General features: G+C 35.2%; 1 protein-coding gene across 3 annotated transcripts in view; it reads right to left on the bottom strand.

Moving 5' to 3' along the window:
• Window positions 1-1,494: 1,494 nt before the first annotated feature.
• The window catches only part of CLGN (calmegin), a 45,151-nt gene continuing 29,158 nt past the window's right edge, over window positions 1,495-17,487 (bottom strand). Inside the window, exons 10-16 of one of the 3 annotated variants that reach the window (XM_007445527.1) lie at window positions 9,818-9,931; window positions 9,543-9,693; window positions 7,787-8,002; window positions 6,258-6,383; window positions 5,875-6,034; window positions 4,497-4,597; window positions 1,495-2,689 (exon numbers count right to left, since the gene is read on the bottom strand). In XM_007445527.1, the coding sequence (XP_007445589.1) occupies window positions 2,609-2,689; window positions 4,497-4,597; window positions 5,875-6,034; window positions 6,258-6,383; window positions 7,787-8,002; window positions 9,543-9,693; window positions 9,818-9,931 (949 nt within the window). In that variant the 3' untranslated portion in view covers window positions 1,495-2,608. The remainder of the gene's footprint in view (window positions 2,690-4,496; window positions 4,598-5,874; window positions 6,035-6,257; window positions 6,384-7,786; window positions 8,003-9,542; window positions 9,694-9,817; window positions 9,932-17,487) is intronic. The other 2 variants (XM_007445526.1, XM_007445525.1) reach the window with 2 other exon arrangements.

The raw sequence follows: 17,487 nt of genomic DNA, 5'->3' as shown, positions 1-17,487 counted from the left end.
TGCTGAAGTTAAAAACAGAACTGCAATTGAAAAGAGAACAAAAAAGCTTCATAGGTACCTAGACTGTAATATATTTATGTTTTAACTATTCTAAATAGTTTTCACTGAAAACTATTAGTTTTCTAAATTAGTATTCTAAATTTCCAAGGTACATTATATTCTTTGCTAGTGGTTAATTTTAACACGTAAGCAGGTTTATCCTCTATGTTTTGCAAATGTAGACTGACACTTTAAAAAGGCTCCTAGTTCTAGTAGTATGTATCTTCCTAGAGGAATGACCAATGGAAGCAAGGTTACCTTAAAAAAATGTTCAAGAAAAAGGAAGTTACTTTAGCCTGGTCAAGTTAAAAAGCCTCTAAAAAGGCCAACTGAAATAAAGGGCAAAATACATTTATTTTTCTCCTTTATTAGAGGAAAGGGTAAAACTTAAATCATTTTAAACAAAGTCACATTACGGTGGTAAAAGGAAAAAGCCATTTCGTTATTAAAGAAGACTCTGTGCTTTGTCTACTGCATGGATCTAATACACAAATTTAAACCTATCAGGCATGGTACATCCACAGAGGGTACATCCACAGGAAGGAGCAGTGAACTGGCAAAAGCTGGTTGCTCAGATTTTACCACTACAAGCTCATGGAGTTTAACCAAATGTGAAAGTTGAAATTAATCTGCAACCAAGAAAGTAAAAAAAGCTTTAATGATCTTTAGAAAAAAATGATCATATATAAGACACTTGTTGGCAAGAAGTTTTCCAGAAAGTTAAGAAAGGATTTATCTCATGAAGTAGTAGTTTACTGTCAGAACGATCTCATCTAGAATCATTCAGTATATCTAGTTCACTTGGACATTCCAAATACAAAGCAAGAAAGGGAGTCCTTGCAAGATGTGTTAAGTTTAGTCAGTATTAAATAAATACAAAGTATGGTTAACTACGTATTAAGATTGTCCACCACCAATTTATGGGAAGTTCAGAACACAGCAATGGAATAAAGCACTTATTTTCATTTTCAGTTCACTCCCTGAAATAAGGAGTGAATAGTGGCTATGTTTGGCTTCCTTTACGTCAGAGGAGAAGCTAGAGGCTCCTTTTCCTTATACATAAGCTTTAAATGTACTACTGGCGAGGGGGATGTACAGGAGGCGGGCTTACCCAAGGATGGGATGTATATGTCCATGAAGGAATCCAAAATATTACCCAACTAGTATAGAGTTCTCTAGATAGCTGGTATTAAAGTAGTTCCATGGTCTCAAAGATTTAGATCACCTTCCAAAGGGTCTGTCACCCAAACATGAAAAATTCTTAAATATGTTAAATGGAATAATACAGCTCTACTATAATGTACTTCTGTGACTTTTGGTACCTACAGTCGTTCCTTGGCATCCATGGGGGATTGGTTCCAGGATGCGTGGCAGATACCAAAATCCACAGATGCTCAAGTCCCATAGTTGACCATCCTTATCTGCAGATTCTGCATCAGAGGATTCAACATACCGTGTAGTTCTGTAGAATTAATTGAAAACAAAATCTGTGTATGAGTGGACCCACGCAGTTCAAACCTCTGTTGTTAAAGGGTCAACTGTGTTTTAAAAAGAGGAGCAATAGTCTACCATAGAGGCAGCTTTGAAGCTAGATGAGACAATAGATTTGAATTTGTCAGAAAATAGATTTGACTTTGTCGGAAAAAAGATAAAAATACAAAGCATGATGATTGATATCTATTAGCCACTACAATCTCTTAATGGTCAGATAAAAGAAAGACTCCCCAATAATAATTTACCTATTAAAGATGGTCTCATTTAAAGAAGAAAAAATATTTAAATTTTATTTTCAAGAGCAATGTAGGCATAAGCAATCTTGTAAACAGAGTAAGCCATTCTGGCATAAAACAACTGTAACAGCTTCAAAAAAATCTGTACACCATTTCGTTTTGATAAACCTCTTATCTCTGTATTCAAATATAAGTATGCTGCACTACTGACCAGTGATTCTATGAATGACACATAGACATTTCAGTTTTGTTGATTTGTCTGTCAACAAAGCACCTCTTTAAAGGACTCTATAATTTACGTGAACAATGGACCATAACTATAATTTGACACAAAGGATGTAAATGTGGGTCACATACAACACTTTCAATTGTTGATAGAAACAAACAACCATACAGAAACTTTACTGCATTTAGCTCTGTACAACAGAACTCACTCTTATTTATACTATGGAACTACCAGTTATACTGTAGTATAGCCGTTTAAGGGGAAATTCCAATAACTGATTCTTCCAATAGCAGTGAAGTTGCTGCATATTATTTTGCTCTGTAGAAACCAAAACTTTCTCCAAACTATTAAAACTGTGTAACTTCTAATGCTATTAATCTCTTAAAATTTGACATGTAATGTGCCACTTTTGTTTTATTCTAAATTCAAAGACCAGGTTAACTTCAAAGTTTTTTTTTTTTTCCTGAAAAATAAGATTAAAATAAATGTCTGAAAGAATATCATTGCTAGATAGTAGAAACAGGATGTGCAGATTGAATCTAGTTCAGTTCTGGCACACCGACTTCAGAATGCCAACTCTCTCTCTTAGGAATTAAAAATACTTGAATACAGGTTACTCCTTTCGTACTCTTCTTTTGCGTACTGACTTTACTGGCCCATCTCCAGATCCTGTGCTCTCATCTGCTTCCCTCATCTAGGGAAAAAAATATGAAAACGTTTATTTTCATACAGTGGGCAACTAGTAGAGAGTAGTAAATAATGTATTTCTTATTCTCTAAAATTCTCTAATTTTCTAACAAAACATCTTTATGTTTATATATATATACCTTTATTTTTATGTTCCTTAATAACTGATCAAAAACGTGATATAAATTGATGTTTCAATTTGTTCATCTTTTGCCATGATTACATTTTTAGAATAACTGTTTGTCAAATATGCATCTGACAAGGAATAATGCTAAGAACTCAATTCATGATTTTATTTCATGATTTACAACTTAATCTAATGTCATGGTTAATTAAAGGTTACATGATATTTTCATTGTGGGATATTAAGCATTAACTATACATCACAATGTTTCTGTAAGTAATGAATTGCTGAGCTGGTTTTACAGAGACTTTTTCAGAACTTCTGGTACCTAATACTTTGAGAAAAATTAACAGAGAAGAAAGGGAAACATTAAACTTATGGTTTGGGCTTTTTCTCTCCTCTAATTCTATCCTTCCAGAATAATCATTTATATATAAATTAAACTTGTATAACAATAAAATAATGCAGGTATTATACAAAATAGTTATAATTATTTCTAAAGGTTATATTATATAAAAATTGATTTATTTTAGCTCACTGACAAACATATAAGAAGATTAAAAGACTGAAAAGATGGAATTTAGATACTTTTAAAAGTACACAAAATATTTTACAAAACAAAATATAACTAGAATACACATTCAGTGAATGATTCCAAATCATCAGTGATGGCGGGAAACAAGGACTTTTTAAAACTCTGTTCTAGAAGAAATTATCTTCACCCAGCTCCCTCTAAATAAAGATATTCATACTAGATAATGAGCCCCAAAGCCCATTTAAAAAAAACTCACTAGGCAGTTAAGACCAGTAACCAGGTATATGTACTGAATAAGCTTTAGAAAACAATTAAAACAATAACAACACAAGTTTATCTGGGAGATTTCTTCAAATAAACAAAATAGCAAGTTTATCTCATCACATGCAACAGTCCAGGCATAACGGAACTTTACCCTACCTAACTCTAAGCTATGAGAGTGCTGGGGACGGTGACCGGCAGGTGGGGTTATACAGCTCTTAGAGGGCTAGAGAAGCAGAGAAAACAGGCTTGGGGGGTATATACTAGGTGAAAGAAGAAAGCTGGGGTTCTGAATTATACCTGGATGGTTTCTGATTCCATAATAACTGGCTATAAAAAAAGGCACTGTGGAAAGTTCTGTCATACATCAGGATGGAAAAGGGGGCAGACATATCAAGTTAAGGAAAAACTACTTTATTAAAGATTTGAGAAAAACACCATTACCAGGCATAGTACTCAACTACCCAATGAATGCAATCTTTCAAAATGTTACAGTAAATAACTGTGACAGTGAGAACGTTTTCACAGTGGCTAAAAGAAAATTGTCTTGTAATAAACAGAATTACTTTTTAAATATTCAGATGGTCTGCTTATTACACCTTTCAACAAAACACTTCAATGAAGTCATTTTTTACAGACGTAGCTCTCTCTTTATATTTTGTAAACCAAAGGCTTACTTTATACTGTTTCATTAGGCATTAAGAGGACATAAATTACATTATTTTCATGCTTTCCTTAAGGATACATTTTAAAACAATATGTATGCTCTTAAGAAAGCTGGGAGAAATATGGCAAAAAATTCTTCAAAAACCAGATTGCTTTTATTAAATATTTTTTTATGGATTAACAGTCATACATAGAAACTAGTTTATTTTCTGTTAAAGGGTTGCTTACCTCATCCTCTGATCCAGACTTATTTGACTTATTACCTTCTTCTTGTCCTTCTATGATTTCAATTTCTTCTTCACTCTTTTCCTCAGATTCACCTTCCTCTTCTAGAATTTTTTATTAAATAGATTTTATTAAAGGCAAAAGCTCGAATTAGAATTTTGCTACTTAAAAGTATTAAATAAAAGTGGAGGGATGTATTTAAATTCCAACATTTATAAGCAATTTCTTCCATTAGACATTTTTAAAAATTTAAATAGAAATATTTATTTTATCACATTTTATAAATAAATCATCATATTTGAGGAAAGGGGCAGGTTTAAAGAATTTTAAAGCACTCAGTCTGTATGTAAAATGAAAACCAAAGAATGTGTGTGTGTACACATATGTAAATATACGTGTGTGCATGTGTGTTTTGAGGGAGTATGTTTTTTAAGTCAACTGTTTCATCAACTATTAAGTTAAAAACAGTGCTCAAGATATAATTTAGGTTATAAAGGGCTCATTCTGGAGCCTGGCTTGGGATGCCTGACAAATATCAATAGTTTTATTGCTACCTCAGTGTGCATAAGGAAGTCACATTGGAGAGGCACCAAAAAGCCTCAGCTGTCTTCAGTTCTAACATCTTCTGGAGTTTAGTAGAGGGTGGCAAGGGGACGTATGATTTAGCAATCCTTTCAAGAGATTAAACTATTCGTTCCACATGATAAATTATCTGATAAACAACAGCCCTTGGGAGACTTGGTGTGGATTTTGTTGCTGCAATCACCTGCCTTAAACTGATTACCCTTCTACAGAAGCCATGGTCTGTACCTCCCATCTCATCCTTGGAGGGGAGAAAAATCTTTGCAAAAAGCTATGGCAGGGCTTCCCTGGTGGCGCAGTGGCTGAGAGTCCACCTGCCGATGCAGGGGACACGGGTTCATGCCCCGGTCCGGGAAGATCCCACATGCCGCGGAGCGGCTACGCCCGTGAGCCACAGCCGCTGAGCCGGCGCGTCCGGAGCCTGTTGCTCCGCAACGGGAGAGGCCACAACAGTGAGAGGCCCGTGTACCGCAAAAAAAAACAAAAGAAAAACCAAAAAACAACAACAAGAACAAAAAGTTATGGCATATGGGATTCATAGTTGCTAGGTTCTGAAGCAACTGAACAATGTTTACACCGCTTTCTTCCTAGAAAACAGAAGTCATACATTGGATGTCTGCTCAGGTACAACCCAGGCAAGGATGTTACTCCTCTTCACCAGTCACACCTTCTTGGGGATTCAAATGGTATAAATGTGACAATAAACAAGTGCAACAGCCGGTGTTTACCACTTAATCTACTATTTTAAGTGAGATTTGCCCAGCTTTGTCCCCATTATAAATCACCATCATCGTCTTACCTTTTTCAAGAATTTCACCATCACTTTGCTGTTTTTCCTCTTCCAAGTCTACTGGTTTCTCCAGGGCTGCTTTCTCTCCCTTCACTTCTTGCTCTAGTGCTCCCTTTGTTTGTGGTTTACATATGTCCAGTTTTTTGAACTCTGCATCTTCGTATCTTTTCTGTCGCAGTTTAACACAAGCTATTTTTACTAAAAGCAAAGCACTATTTACAAAAAGATTTTTTGCAATAAGTGATATCATAGTGAACTATCAGTAAAAACTTACAGGCAATTTAGTTTATTACTTTTAAGAGCCACTTGCTCCAATATAGAACTCCTAAACACTAAGAGATTTTTTTTTTTTTTTTTTTTTTTTACTGTTGACAAAAATTCATTTTCTTTACCTTTACTTTTCTTGGCCAACAAAATGAAGTAATTAATGCTATTGGAAGCACTGCTGTCACAAGATAAATGAACCAAAGCCATGGGCGCTCTTCAGTAGCTGCGGTCAACTGTTTGAATATACTAGGCTAGAGAAGAAATAAGCATAAAAAGGCAATTCAGATTTTACAAACCTTTATTCAGAAATACAGCCTACAAAAACAAAAAACTTATTTCACCTAGGTGGTTTTATATTAAGGAATCGTGAATTTGTAAGATAAAAAATATTTTATTTTCTCATTTTATACTTCGTAAAGTTTAAACAATTATTCGCATGCATTGCTGTTTGACACTTTGTAGTAGAAGGTACATTATACTATATAGGTGAATATTGCTAACCTACCAGCAAGAATTAGGACAGTTTTCTTTTTTGGTAAGTTTCAGGATAGAACTACTCTTTATGGATGTATTATCTGGTTCATTTAGAAGTACACAACTCTCTGATAACTCAACCTGTACTTTTAAAAAACTTACTAAAAAAAAAAAAAAAAAAAAAAAAAAAATTCAACCTGATAATCACTGTGTTTTCTTTTTCTTGTTTATTAACAAATTTTACACACAACCTTCAGGAAGGAAATTGTTACTCTTACTAAAATAAAATCTAAAATCATCAAATGTTTTAGTTAAAAGAGTTTCCAAATGAGAATCCCTTTACCTTTACTTACTCTTCTGATGGTTTTTGCTAATATCCAAAGAGACCTAATGTGAGGTACACATTTTTCTTTACAGTAATTGGTTTTATTTTATTTATTTATTTATTTATTTTTTGCGGTACGCGGGCCTCTCACTGCTGTGGCCTCTCCCGCCGCAGAGCACAGGCTCCGGACGCGCAGGCTCAGCGGCCATGGCTCACGGGCCCAGCCGCTCCGCGGCATGTGGGATCTTCCCGGACCGGGGCACGAACCCGTGTCCCCTGCATCGGCAGGCGGACTCTCAACCACTGCGCCACCAGGGAAGCCCAGTAATTGGTTTTAAAGATAGATTCTCCAAGATGCATTATGTTGAAATACTTAGCTTATTCTTTTCTAAGTAGTGTTAAGATTTGGGGAAAAAAAACCTGAAACATAATAATATTAAATTTTAAAAGTTTCTATACTCCTCTAAGTGAAAAGTAGTTAAAATGAATAAAGAATATTTAGATTACTGTTCCCACTGAGGCCTTAAATTGATAGGTGACAAAGATATTAAGTCTTATTTCTAGTAGTAGTAGTGGTGGTCTCATTTCTATAACCATCAAAAGGCACTCAATCCCATTATGCTATCATAATTTAATAAATGAAATGAAGACTTACATATATATAATTCATTATTAGTTTATAATGAAGCTGTATCATATTTGGTAAAGCTAAATACTCTGTCTACATAAATTTATTTAAATATGCTTCTTTAGCATTTAGTAATTATTGCACATTTATTTACCTTTTTTAAAGGCCATTTATACAACCTATAACCAGGACCACATCCTATTATTACCATATGGTAAATACTGTACCTCATTATCATTTTCTATCATTATTTTCACTCCCCAACCATCTGCAGCCCAGCGATCTGCTACTTCCTTTTCCGAACAAATAATAAAATTATCAAAGTAGATATCAGAGGTCATGGACCAAAGCTCTAAACCAAGAGCACAGAAGGAAGTCAGAAGAAATGGGTGAGTGTCTTCAAAATAATCTGGATTAGGAATTTTTCGAGGACTCCAGATACCCTGCGAGAAAAAATAATTTAAAGACATTTTCAAATAAAATAATTTCATTATAAATGTTACTCAAGAAGTAGTTGGTGTTGAATGAAATTAGCAATACTAACTGGAAAAAAGAAAACTTTAACTTATAATTAATTCATTAGTAATTCACTAGAAATAAAGTCTTGTTTCTTCTTATCCGGAACACGATGTTCCCTATGAAATATATCCTGTACACAATGTTCCCTATGAACAATGACTTTAAACTCTGCAAAAGGGGACTTCCCTGGTTGTCCAGTGCTTAAGACTCTGTGCTCCCAATGCAGGGGCCCTGGGTTCGATCCCTGGTTGGGGAACTAAGATCCCACATAGCACAACTAAGCCCACGCAGTGCAACTACTGAGCCCGTGTGCTCTAGAGCCGGCACGCTGCAACTAGAGAAGCCTGAGCGCCACAACGAAGACCCAGTGCAGCCAAAATAAGTAAAATAAATAAGTAAACTGCCAAAAAAAAAAAAAAGAGAGTGAAAATCCAATACAGAAACTTGAGTAATTAAATTTCACAACTGACACTGTATTAGACAAGTTGGGTTTTTTTTACATTTAGTAAAGATATTCAAGACAAGATATCATTAAAATTGTTCAAATCAGAGATCACTGTATGGCAAAAACGGAACCGCACCTTTCATATACTCATGATAGGCATCAATAATCAACCACGGCTGAATCTCAGAACAATTATTCAACACAGAAGTTCCATTAGATCTTGAGTGATTAAACTCAACCAAATCAAATAAATTGGACAATATGATCACTCACTGACTTATTCCACCATCACATATGTCTATTCTGTGCCAGGCACTATGCCAGATGCTAGGATACAGTGGTAATCAAGGCAGACATGGTCCCTGCATTATGGTGTTTAAAATCTAATGAAGGAGACAGACGTTAAAAAAGTTACCAAAACAGACATTTTGTGATAAATACTATAAAGAAAAACTACAGTGAGCAAAAAGAATATATAACTGTATATATAAAATAAATGTTAGAAAATGTCAATGAATAATTAGATAAAACTAGAGGGTTAAATGGATAACATAAGGACTTCTACCCCCAAAACTAGGTATACTCAAAAAATATCTGATTCATATTCGGGAAAAAAATTCAATTTTACTAATTAATACCAGAGAGTAAGGAGCACGTTAATTAAGCACAGACTTTAATTACTAAAATGTACAACCTGAGTCTTCTTGATCAGAAGTCACTTCTTATATTTAATTCTAAAATAAAATTTTATTCCAAAGTGATCATCAGTATAAGGAAAAATATAGTATCAAGTAACTTATCTTTAGTTCTTAATTTTATTCCCCCGGAAAATTAAATAAGGAATGTTTCACTTTTTAAACATAAATTAGTTGGAGTCTATGTTCTTTGACTTCTTAAGATAGCTAAGGCGCACTATTATACAAATCAAATTTCCTGAAGTTAACATAACATTATCAATAACTAGATAAATAGCACAACATTTTAAAGTTTACTATGGGACTGGAACAAGTGGTTATTACCTGGTAGTTAGGGTTATCTATCATTGGAGGTGTCCATACTCCTTTGTATTTTGGGTTACCTATCATGGGAGGGCTCCACTCTCCACACCCAATCTGACATGCTGGATTAGAAATCTGAGGTGCCTCCCATTCTCCATCCATGTCTTCATTCCTTAGGATATTAGAACAAAGCAAATGGAGTAACCTCAAGTCTCTCCTGTCAGTCATATAAACTAGTAACAAAAAAGCAAGTAAGAAACATATGAAATTGACACTTGAAGATGAAGAATGCTTACCAGTCAATGGGTTTTTCAGCATTAGGATCTGGAATAAATTTCGGTTCATTATCAAGCCAGCCATCAGGTTTAACAACACTTGAATCTTCTATTTGGGCAGGTTCACTTTCATCCCTGTAAATACAGTATTTTATGCTAATTATTAATTATTCAAGCAGTTTAAAAATGCACGCTACAAAATTCATAAGGTACCAAAAGGCATTTCCTACCCTGTCTTTGTACCTACTACCTCCCCTCTCTCTCATCCACCTAAATCTTCTACTATACACTTTTTTATATATATTACTTGTTATGTTCTATACATACATGCACATATGTATGTGTGTGTGTGTGTGTGTGTGTGTGTGTGTGTGTATATATATATATATATATATACACACACACACATACTTTTTTTACACAGATGATAGCATTCTATACAGAGTATATTAGACCTTGCTTTTGTTCACTTAAAAACTCATTCATCAACAAACTTATACGGGATGACTACTACATGTCAAGACTGTTCTAGGAGCTCTGTTTTATATAAATATATATCTGCTTCATTCTTCTTAACAGTCGCATAGTTTTATACTTTGTGAATATATCATAATTTATTTAACCTATCGTTGAGAATAGTGTTTTCAAAAACTTACTATGACGAACAATGCTATAATTAATATCCTGGAACATATCAGAAATTAATAAGAAATTAGTTGTCAGCTATATGAAGTAAAATTTTATTCCAGTTTCTCATGCATTTTTTTTTTTTTTTGCGGTACGCAGGCCTCTCAGTGTTGTGGCCTCTCCCATTGTGGAGCACAGGCTCCGGACGCGCAGGCTCAGCGGCCATGGCTCACGGGCCCAGCCACTCCGTGTGGGATCCTCCCGGACCGGGGCACGAACCTCCATCCCCTGATAGGCAGGCAGACTCTCAACCACTGCACCACCAGGGAAGACCCCTCATGCATTTTTTAATGTAGCTCATGGTGAGGTTTTTTTCTTTCTTTTTTTTTTTTTTGCCATGTAAAACATTTATTTTCATGTAGTTGAAATTTATTAACATTTTCCTTTATGATTCTTCAATTTTATGTCTTATTTGGAAAGGTCTTCCCTACTCCAATATTATTTTTTTAAAACTCTCCATATTTAATTCTAGTAATTTTTATATTTTCATTAAAAAATAACACTTAGAAAGTAAATTCTAAAGTATATAAACATAGCCATAGTAAGTAGTGAATAGAATTACTAACATAATTTTCGTCTTTACAGAAAAGTAAAAATAAGAAGCTACATTACGATTTTCCAAACAAAACTTGAATAACAAACTAAAATAATCAACAATATATATGTAAAGACTGAGTAACAAACTGAAATAATCAAATCTATGTATGTAAAGACTTGTACTTGCCTGTTATCAATGTTATCTTAGGGTGTCTGAGGGCTCAGAGTAACCGGGGTTTAAAATTTAAGGGTGCGTCTCTTTTAGCACTTTATAAAAAAAATTCACACATTTCACCAATCAGAATGAGGTTGGTATATACAGTTTCTCTCATTGTTTCTCTCATTGTACAGTTTCTCTCATGTCCCAGCCCTACTCTTTATAGGCAAACAAATATGAAGCAATGTTAGAAAGCCCACATGGAGGGAATTAGTCCTACCTTTTCTGATAGCATGAATTCATGGAAGTGATACACTAATAAGTGACTTAATTTTTTTTAAAATATTTTAAAATAGTTTTTTTAAACTATTCTTCCTACCTTGCACAAGTTACTTCCCTATTATACTATTTCCCTTAAGGCAAAGACATTTTCACTGCTGACCAGTACCCCTATTTCTCTAAAAGAGAGTCAACAAGTTAACACTTTTGGTTTTCCAGGAGCAACATTCTATCTCAATAGGTGGTAAACCCCAATGTTTACAAACAACAAGAACTTGAAGAAATAGTAATAGACACTTTCCAAAATGAAGTACACAGAGAAAAACTGGTTTTAAAAAAATGAATAGATTCTCAGTGACTTGTGTAACAAACGTAAAGCAGTCTAACACACATTTAAGTGGTATCCCAAAAAAGAGATGGGGAGGCATATATAAATATTTAAGGAAATAATGGCCAAATGTTACCCAAATTTGATACAAACTATAAACCCACATTTCAAAAAGCTCAAAGAATCCAAAGCAAGGCAAATACACACACACACACACACACACACACACACACACACAAATGACATCAAGGCACAACAAAAAGCAAACTATTGAAAACCAGTAACAGTGAAAATAAATCTTAAAACCAAATAGAAAAAAATGACATATTAGGTAAAGGACAATAATGATGAGAATAACAACTGACTTCTCATCAGAATCAGTGTGAGCCTCATGATAAGGAATGGCTGTTGCAAAATAACTATCAACCTATAACCCCATAGTGAAAAATCCTTCAAAAATGAAGGCAGAATAAAGAGATTTTCAGACAAATAATTTAAGAGAATGCAATGACAACAGGTATGTACTACAATGTATTAAGACAAGCTTATCAAGCAGAAGGAAAACAATAACAGACAGGAATTTCTATCTACACAAAAGAAGGAGAGTACCAGAAATGGCAAATATGTGGGTGAATAAAAGAACTTTTCCCCTCATGACTGTCCGATAAAAAGAGACTGACTGAAGAATAAATACGCATGGCCTTCACAGTATATAAAGAAGGAAATGTATGATAATAGCATGAAGGATGTACGGGAGAAAATATAAGACTCTCATATGATTAACTTAGACATGAAGTGGTATAACACTATTTGAGAGTAGACTGAAGTAGGTTTAAGATGCATATTGCAAACCCTAGAGCAACCAGCAAAACAACAAACTATATATGAAAAGCAAAAAAGCCAATAGAGAAGAAAAAATAGAAGACTCAAATAAAATATAACTCAATCCGAAAAAAGCCAGGAAAAACATTTTATAAAAAGCCACATGGGCTTCCCCCGGTGGCGCAGTGGTTGGGAGTCCGCCTGCCGATGCAGGGGACACGGGTTCGTGCCCCGGTCCGGGAGGATCCCACATGCCGCGGAGCAGCTGCGCCCGTGAGCCACGGCAGCTGAGCCTGCGCGTCCGGAGCCTGTTGCTCCGCAACGGGAGAGGCCACAACAGTGAGAGGCCCGCGTATCGCAAAACAAACAAACAAAAACTCTCTTTAGAAAAAAAAAAAAAAAGCCACAGAATATATGGGACAAAGAAAAAACAAGTAGTGAGATGGTAGGTTTACACCCAACCACAGCAATAAGTGCATTAAATGTAGATGATTTAAAACACTCAAATTAAAAGGCAAGACCCAAATGTAGTTGCCTACAAGAAAATCACATGAAAAATAAAGGCATATACAGGTTACAGGTAAATAATGGAAAATAATATTCAATGGAAACATGACTTAAAAGAAAATTGGAGTGCTGATTTAATATCAGAACAAGTAGACTTCAAGACAGAGAGTATTAAAAGAGTTTATAAAGAAGGACATTTTATAATAATAAAAAGGTCAGTTCCTCAAGAGGTCATGAAATACTGTGAATTGATCTAGTAACAGATCTTCAAAATACTTGAAGCAAAAACTAATAGAACTCAAAGGAGATAAAGACAAATCCACAATCATAGTTGAAGATTTTAGTTCTCTTCTCTCAGTAAGAGAACAGACTGAAAACCATTAAAAATATAAAAGCTTTTGAACAATGCTGATGTAATTGATATTTGTGAATGTTTTCTGACCACAATAGAATTAACTTGGGAGTTAAAATGAAAACCATATCTGGAAAATCCATAAATAATTGACAACAAAGCAACACATTTAAAAATACATAATTCAAAGAAGAAATCATGAGGGAAATTATAAAACAGTATGAACTGAATATATATTTGTGGAACTTAGTTAAAACAGTGCTTAGAGAAATTTTACAGCTGCTTCTATCGAAAATTATTTTCTACCTTAATAAGGTAGAAAAGACAAGCAAATTAAGTCCAAAGTAAGAAGAGGAAGGAAATAACAAAATACAAAAAAGGCCAATGGAAGGGAAAAAACTAAAACAAAAGCTGGTCCTCCAAAAAGCTCAATAAAATTGATAAACCCTCAGCTAGACACATCAAGAAAAAACACTAATTGCCATATCAGAAAAGAAAGAGAGGACATCAGTACAGATCATTACAGACAATAAATGGATAAGAGATGCTGGAACAATTAGACACCCATATTTTTGAAAATTAATCTTGATTTATACCTCACACTACATAGAACAATTAACTCAGAACAGAGTTTTAGTCAAAACTATTTGTCTAGAAAACAAAAGAAAATCTTTGTCACATTTAGGCAGAGACATCTTATCTTAGTAAGATGCAAAAAGCATGAATCATCAAAGACAAATATTGACAAACCGGACTTCATAAAAATTTAAAACTTCTGCTCTCTGTTACGAAAACTATGACAAGCCCCAGAGTGAAAGGAAATATTGCATACTGCATATCTATATTAATTGACTATTGCTGCATAACAAATTACCCCAAAACTTAGGGGCTTAAAGTAACATCTATTACTGTGGTGTCTGTACTGCAAAATCTGGGTGCCACCAAACCGGGTCCTCACCTCAGGGACTCTGGCACTGGTAATCTCAGACTGAGGTAGGCAGCTTCTGAAATGGTTTTCAATGATCCTGTCTCCTGGTATTCATGTCCATGTGAAGTCCCCTCTCCTTGAGTGTGGGTGGGACCTAATAACGTGCTATTAATGAACAGAAATTAGTAATGGTATGTTACTCCCAAGATTCAGTTATAAAAGACTGTATATTAGTTTCCCTAGGCTGCTGTGACAAGACACCACAATCTGGGGGGCTTAAAGTGACAGAAATTTATTATCTCACAATTCTGGAGACTAGAAATTTAAAATCAAAGTTTTGGGCAGGACCATGCTCTCTCTGGAGGCTCCAGGACAGGATCTTTCCTTGTTTCTTCCTTGCTTCTGGTGGCCACTGACGACCCTTGGCATTCCCTGGCTTGTAGATGCATCACTGCAATTTCTGCCTCAGTTGTCACATCGTGTTCTCCCTGTGTGTCTGTGTCCAAATTTCCCTCTTCTTACAAGGACACCAGTAGTACTAGATTTAGGGCCCACCCTAATCCAGTATTACTTCATCTTAACTTGATTACAGATGCAAAGGTCCTAATTCCAAATAAAGTCACAATTACAGGTTCTGGGTAGACATGGAATTTTGGAGGACAGTGTTAACCCAGTACAGACTGTAACCTCCATCTTCTTCGCACTGTCTTCTCCCCTCCCTTCCCCTCTCCCTTGCTTCCGCTGAAGACAGCTACCATGTTGTGAGATACTCTGTGGTGAGGCCTAGATTGCAAGGAACCAAGGGAAGCCTCTGGCCAACACCCAGCCAGGAACCGAGGCCCTCAGTCCAACAACAATTCAGTCCCTTGAGAGACTGAATCCTGCCAATGCCCACTTGAGTGAAACCGAAACTGGATCCACTCCTCGTTGAGCCTTTAGATGACTATAGCCCCAGCTGACATCTTAATTGCAGCTGAAAGACCCAGGGCCAAAGGACCCGCTAAGCTGCAGTCAGAATCCTGAATCACAAGAAACTGAGAGATAACAAATGTTGTTTTAAGCCACTAAATTTGGGGGTAATTTGTTATACAGAACTAGATAACTGACACAACACCTGTATCCAGAATATAAAGGACTCTCATAACTGAATATAAAAAAATAACCCAAATAAAGCAGGGGAAAAAATTGAAAAGATACTTCTCCATAGAAACTGATATGAATGGCAAGTAAATGAAAATTGGGGAAATTAAGGATTAGTCACTAGGGAAATGTAAATCAAAACTACAATTAGATACCACTACAAACCTTTTCGAATATTCAAAGAAAAACAGAAAAACAAAAACAGATAATACCAAAAGGTCAAAAGGTACAAACTTCCAGTTATAAGATAAATAAGTCCTGGGGATGGTAAGGTACAGCATGGTGACTACAGTTCACCACACTATATCATATATTTGAAAGTTAAGAAGAGTGAATCTTAAAAGTTCTCAAAACAAGAAAAAAGCTGTTAACTCTGTGAAGCGATGGATGTTAACTAAACTTACTGTAGTGATCATTTTGCAATATATACATATATAAAATCATTATGTTGTACATGTGAACCATTGCAATATTATATGTCAATTATATCTCAGTTAAAAAAACAGATAATACCAAATGCTGTTAATGTATAACATCTGGAACTCTTACATAATGGTGGGAATGCAAAATGGTATAGCCCTTTGGAAAAGTTTGGCAGTTTCTTACAAATTTAAACATACACTTATCGTACAATCACACTCCTAGGCATTTACCGAAGAGAAAGGAAAAATTATGTCTATACAAAGACCTGACCACAAATGTTTGTAACAGCTCTATTCATAATTGCCCCAAACTGGAAACAACCAAAACTTCCATCAATATGTGAATGGATAAACAAATTATGATACATCCCTACAATGGTACACTACTCAGCAATAAAACAAAACTAATTACTGATACAAGAAAAAATACAGATAAATCTCAGAAAGCATCATTCTGAGTGAAATAAATCAGAAACAAAAGTTATATACTGTATAATTCCATCTTATATGATATTCTGGAAAAGGCAAAGCTATAAGGGACAGAAATCACATCAGTAGTTTCCAGAGGTTAAAGGTGGAAGGAGGGAATTGATTACAAAAGGATATACAGGCCTTTGGGGAATGATGGAAATATTCTACATCACGACTGCGGTAGTGCTTACATCACTGTATATATTTTTCCAAATTCATAGAACTGTATATCTAAAATAAATGGATTTAACTGTATGAAAATTATACTTCAATAAATCTGACAGAAAAAAAAACATGCAATCAGAATCCAGCAAACATCAAAAGGACAATACTTGTTGACCAAGGAGACTGCAAGGTTAGTCAACATTAGAAAATCAATCAATATAATTCACCACACTAAGAAAATAAAGGAGAAAAACCACGTGGTCATCTCAACAGATGCACAAAAAGTGTTTTACAAAATACAACACCCAATCATGGAGAAAAAAAACTCTTAGTAAACTAAGAATAAAACTTTTTTTACTCATACTTAGTACATCTACCTTTATGTAGTCCCCTCCCAACTGTACTAGGGTTGGTCTGTGTGACAAACAGAATGCAGCTGAAGTGATGGCATGTCATTTTTGGGACTAGGTTATAAAAGGCACTGCAATTTCTGTGGTTGTGCTCTCTTCCTCCGGGATCACTCCCTCTAGGGGAGCCACCTGCCATGTCATGAGCTGACCTAAGGAGAGACCTAGGTGGCAGGGAACTGAAACTTCCTGACAAAGGCTACAAGAAGCCAGTGGGAAGTGGATCCTCCAGCTGCCCAAGTCAAGCCTTCAGATGCATGCAGCTCTTACTGGCAGCTCGACTGCAACCTCAGGAGAGTCTGAGCCAGAACCGGGGAGCTAGCCACTCCCAGATTCCTGCCTCTCAGGAACTGGGTGAGTTCATGTTTGTTGTCTTCAGTTTTCTGGTAATTTGTTACACAGCAATAGATAACCAATAGGGTGGGTTAAATACATAAAGACAGATAATCTACTTAGCAAAACCATAATTAAGAGTTAACTGTCAGCAGG

The sequence above is a fragment of the Lipotes vexillifer genome, unplaced genomic scaffold, assembly GCF_000442215.2.
Source record: "Lipotes vexillifer unplaced genomic scaffold, Lipotes_vexillifer_v1.1 scaffold219, whole genome shotgun sequence".
Taxonomy (NCBI): domain Eukaryota; kingdom Metazoa; phylum Chordata; class Mammalia; order Artiodactyla; family Lipotidae; genus Lipotes; species Lipotes vexillifer.
This window is presented reverse-complemented; position numbering and strand designations above follow the sequence as displayed.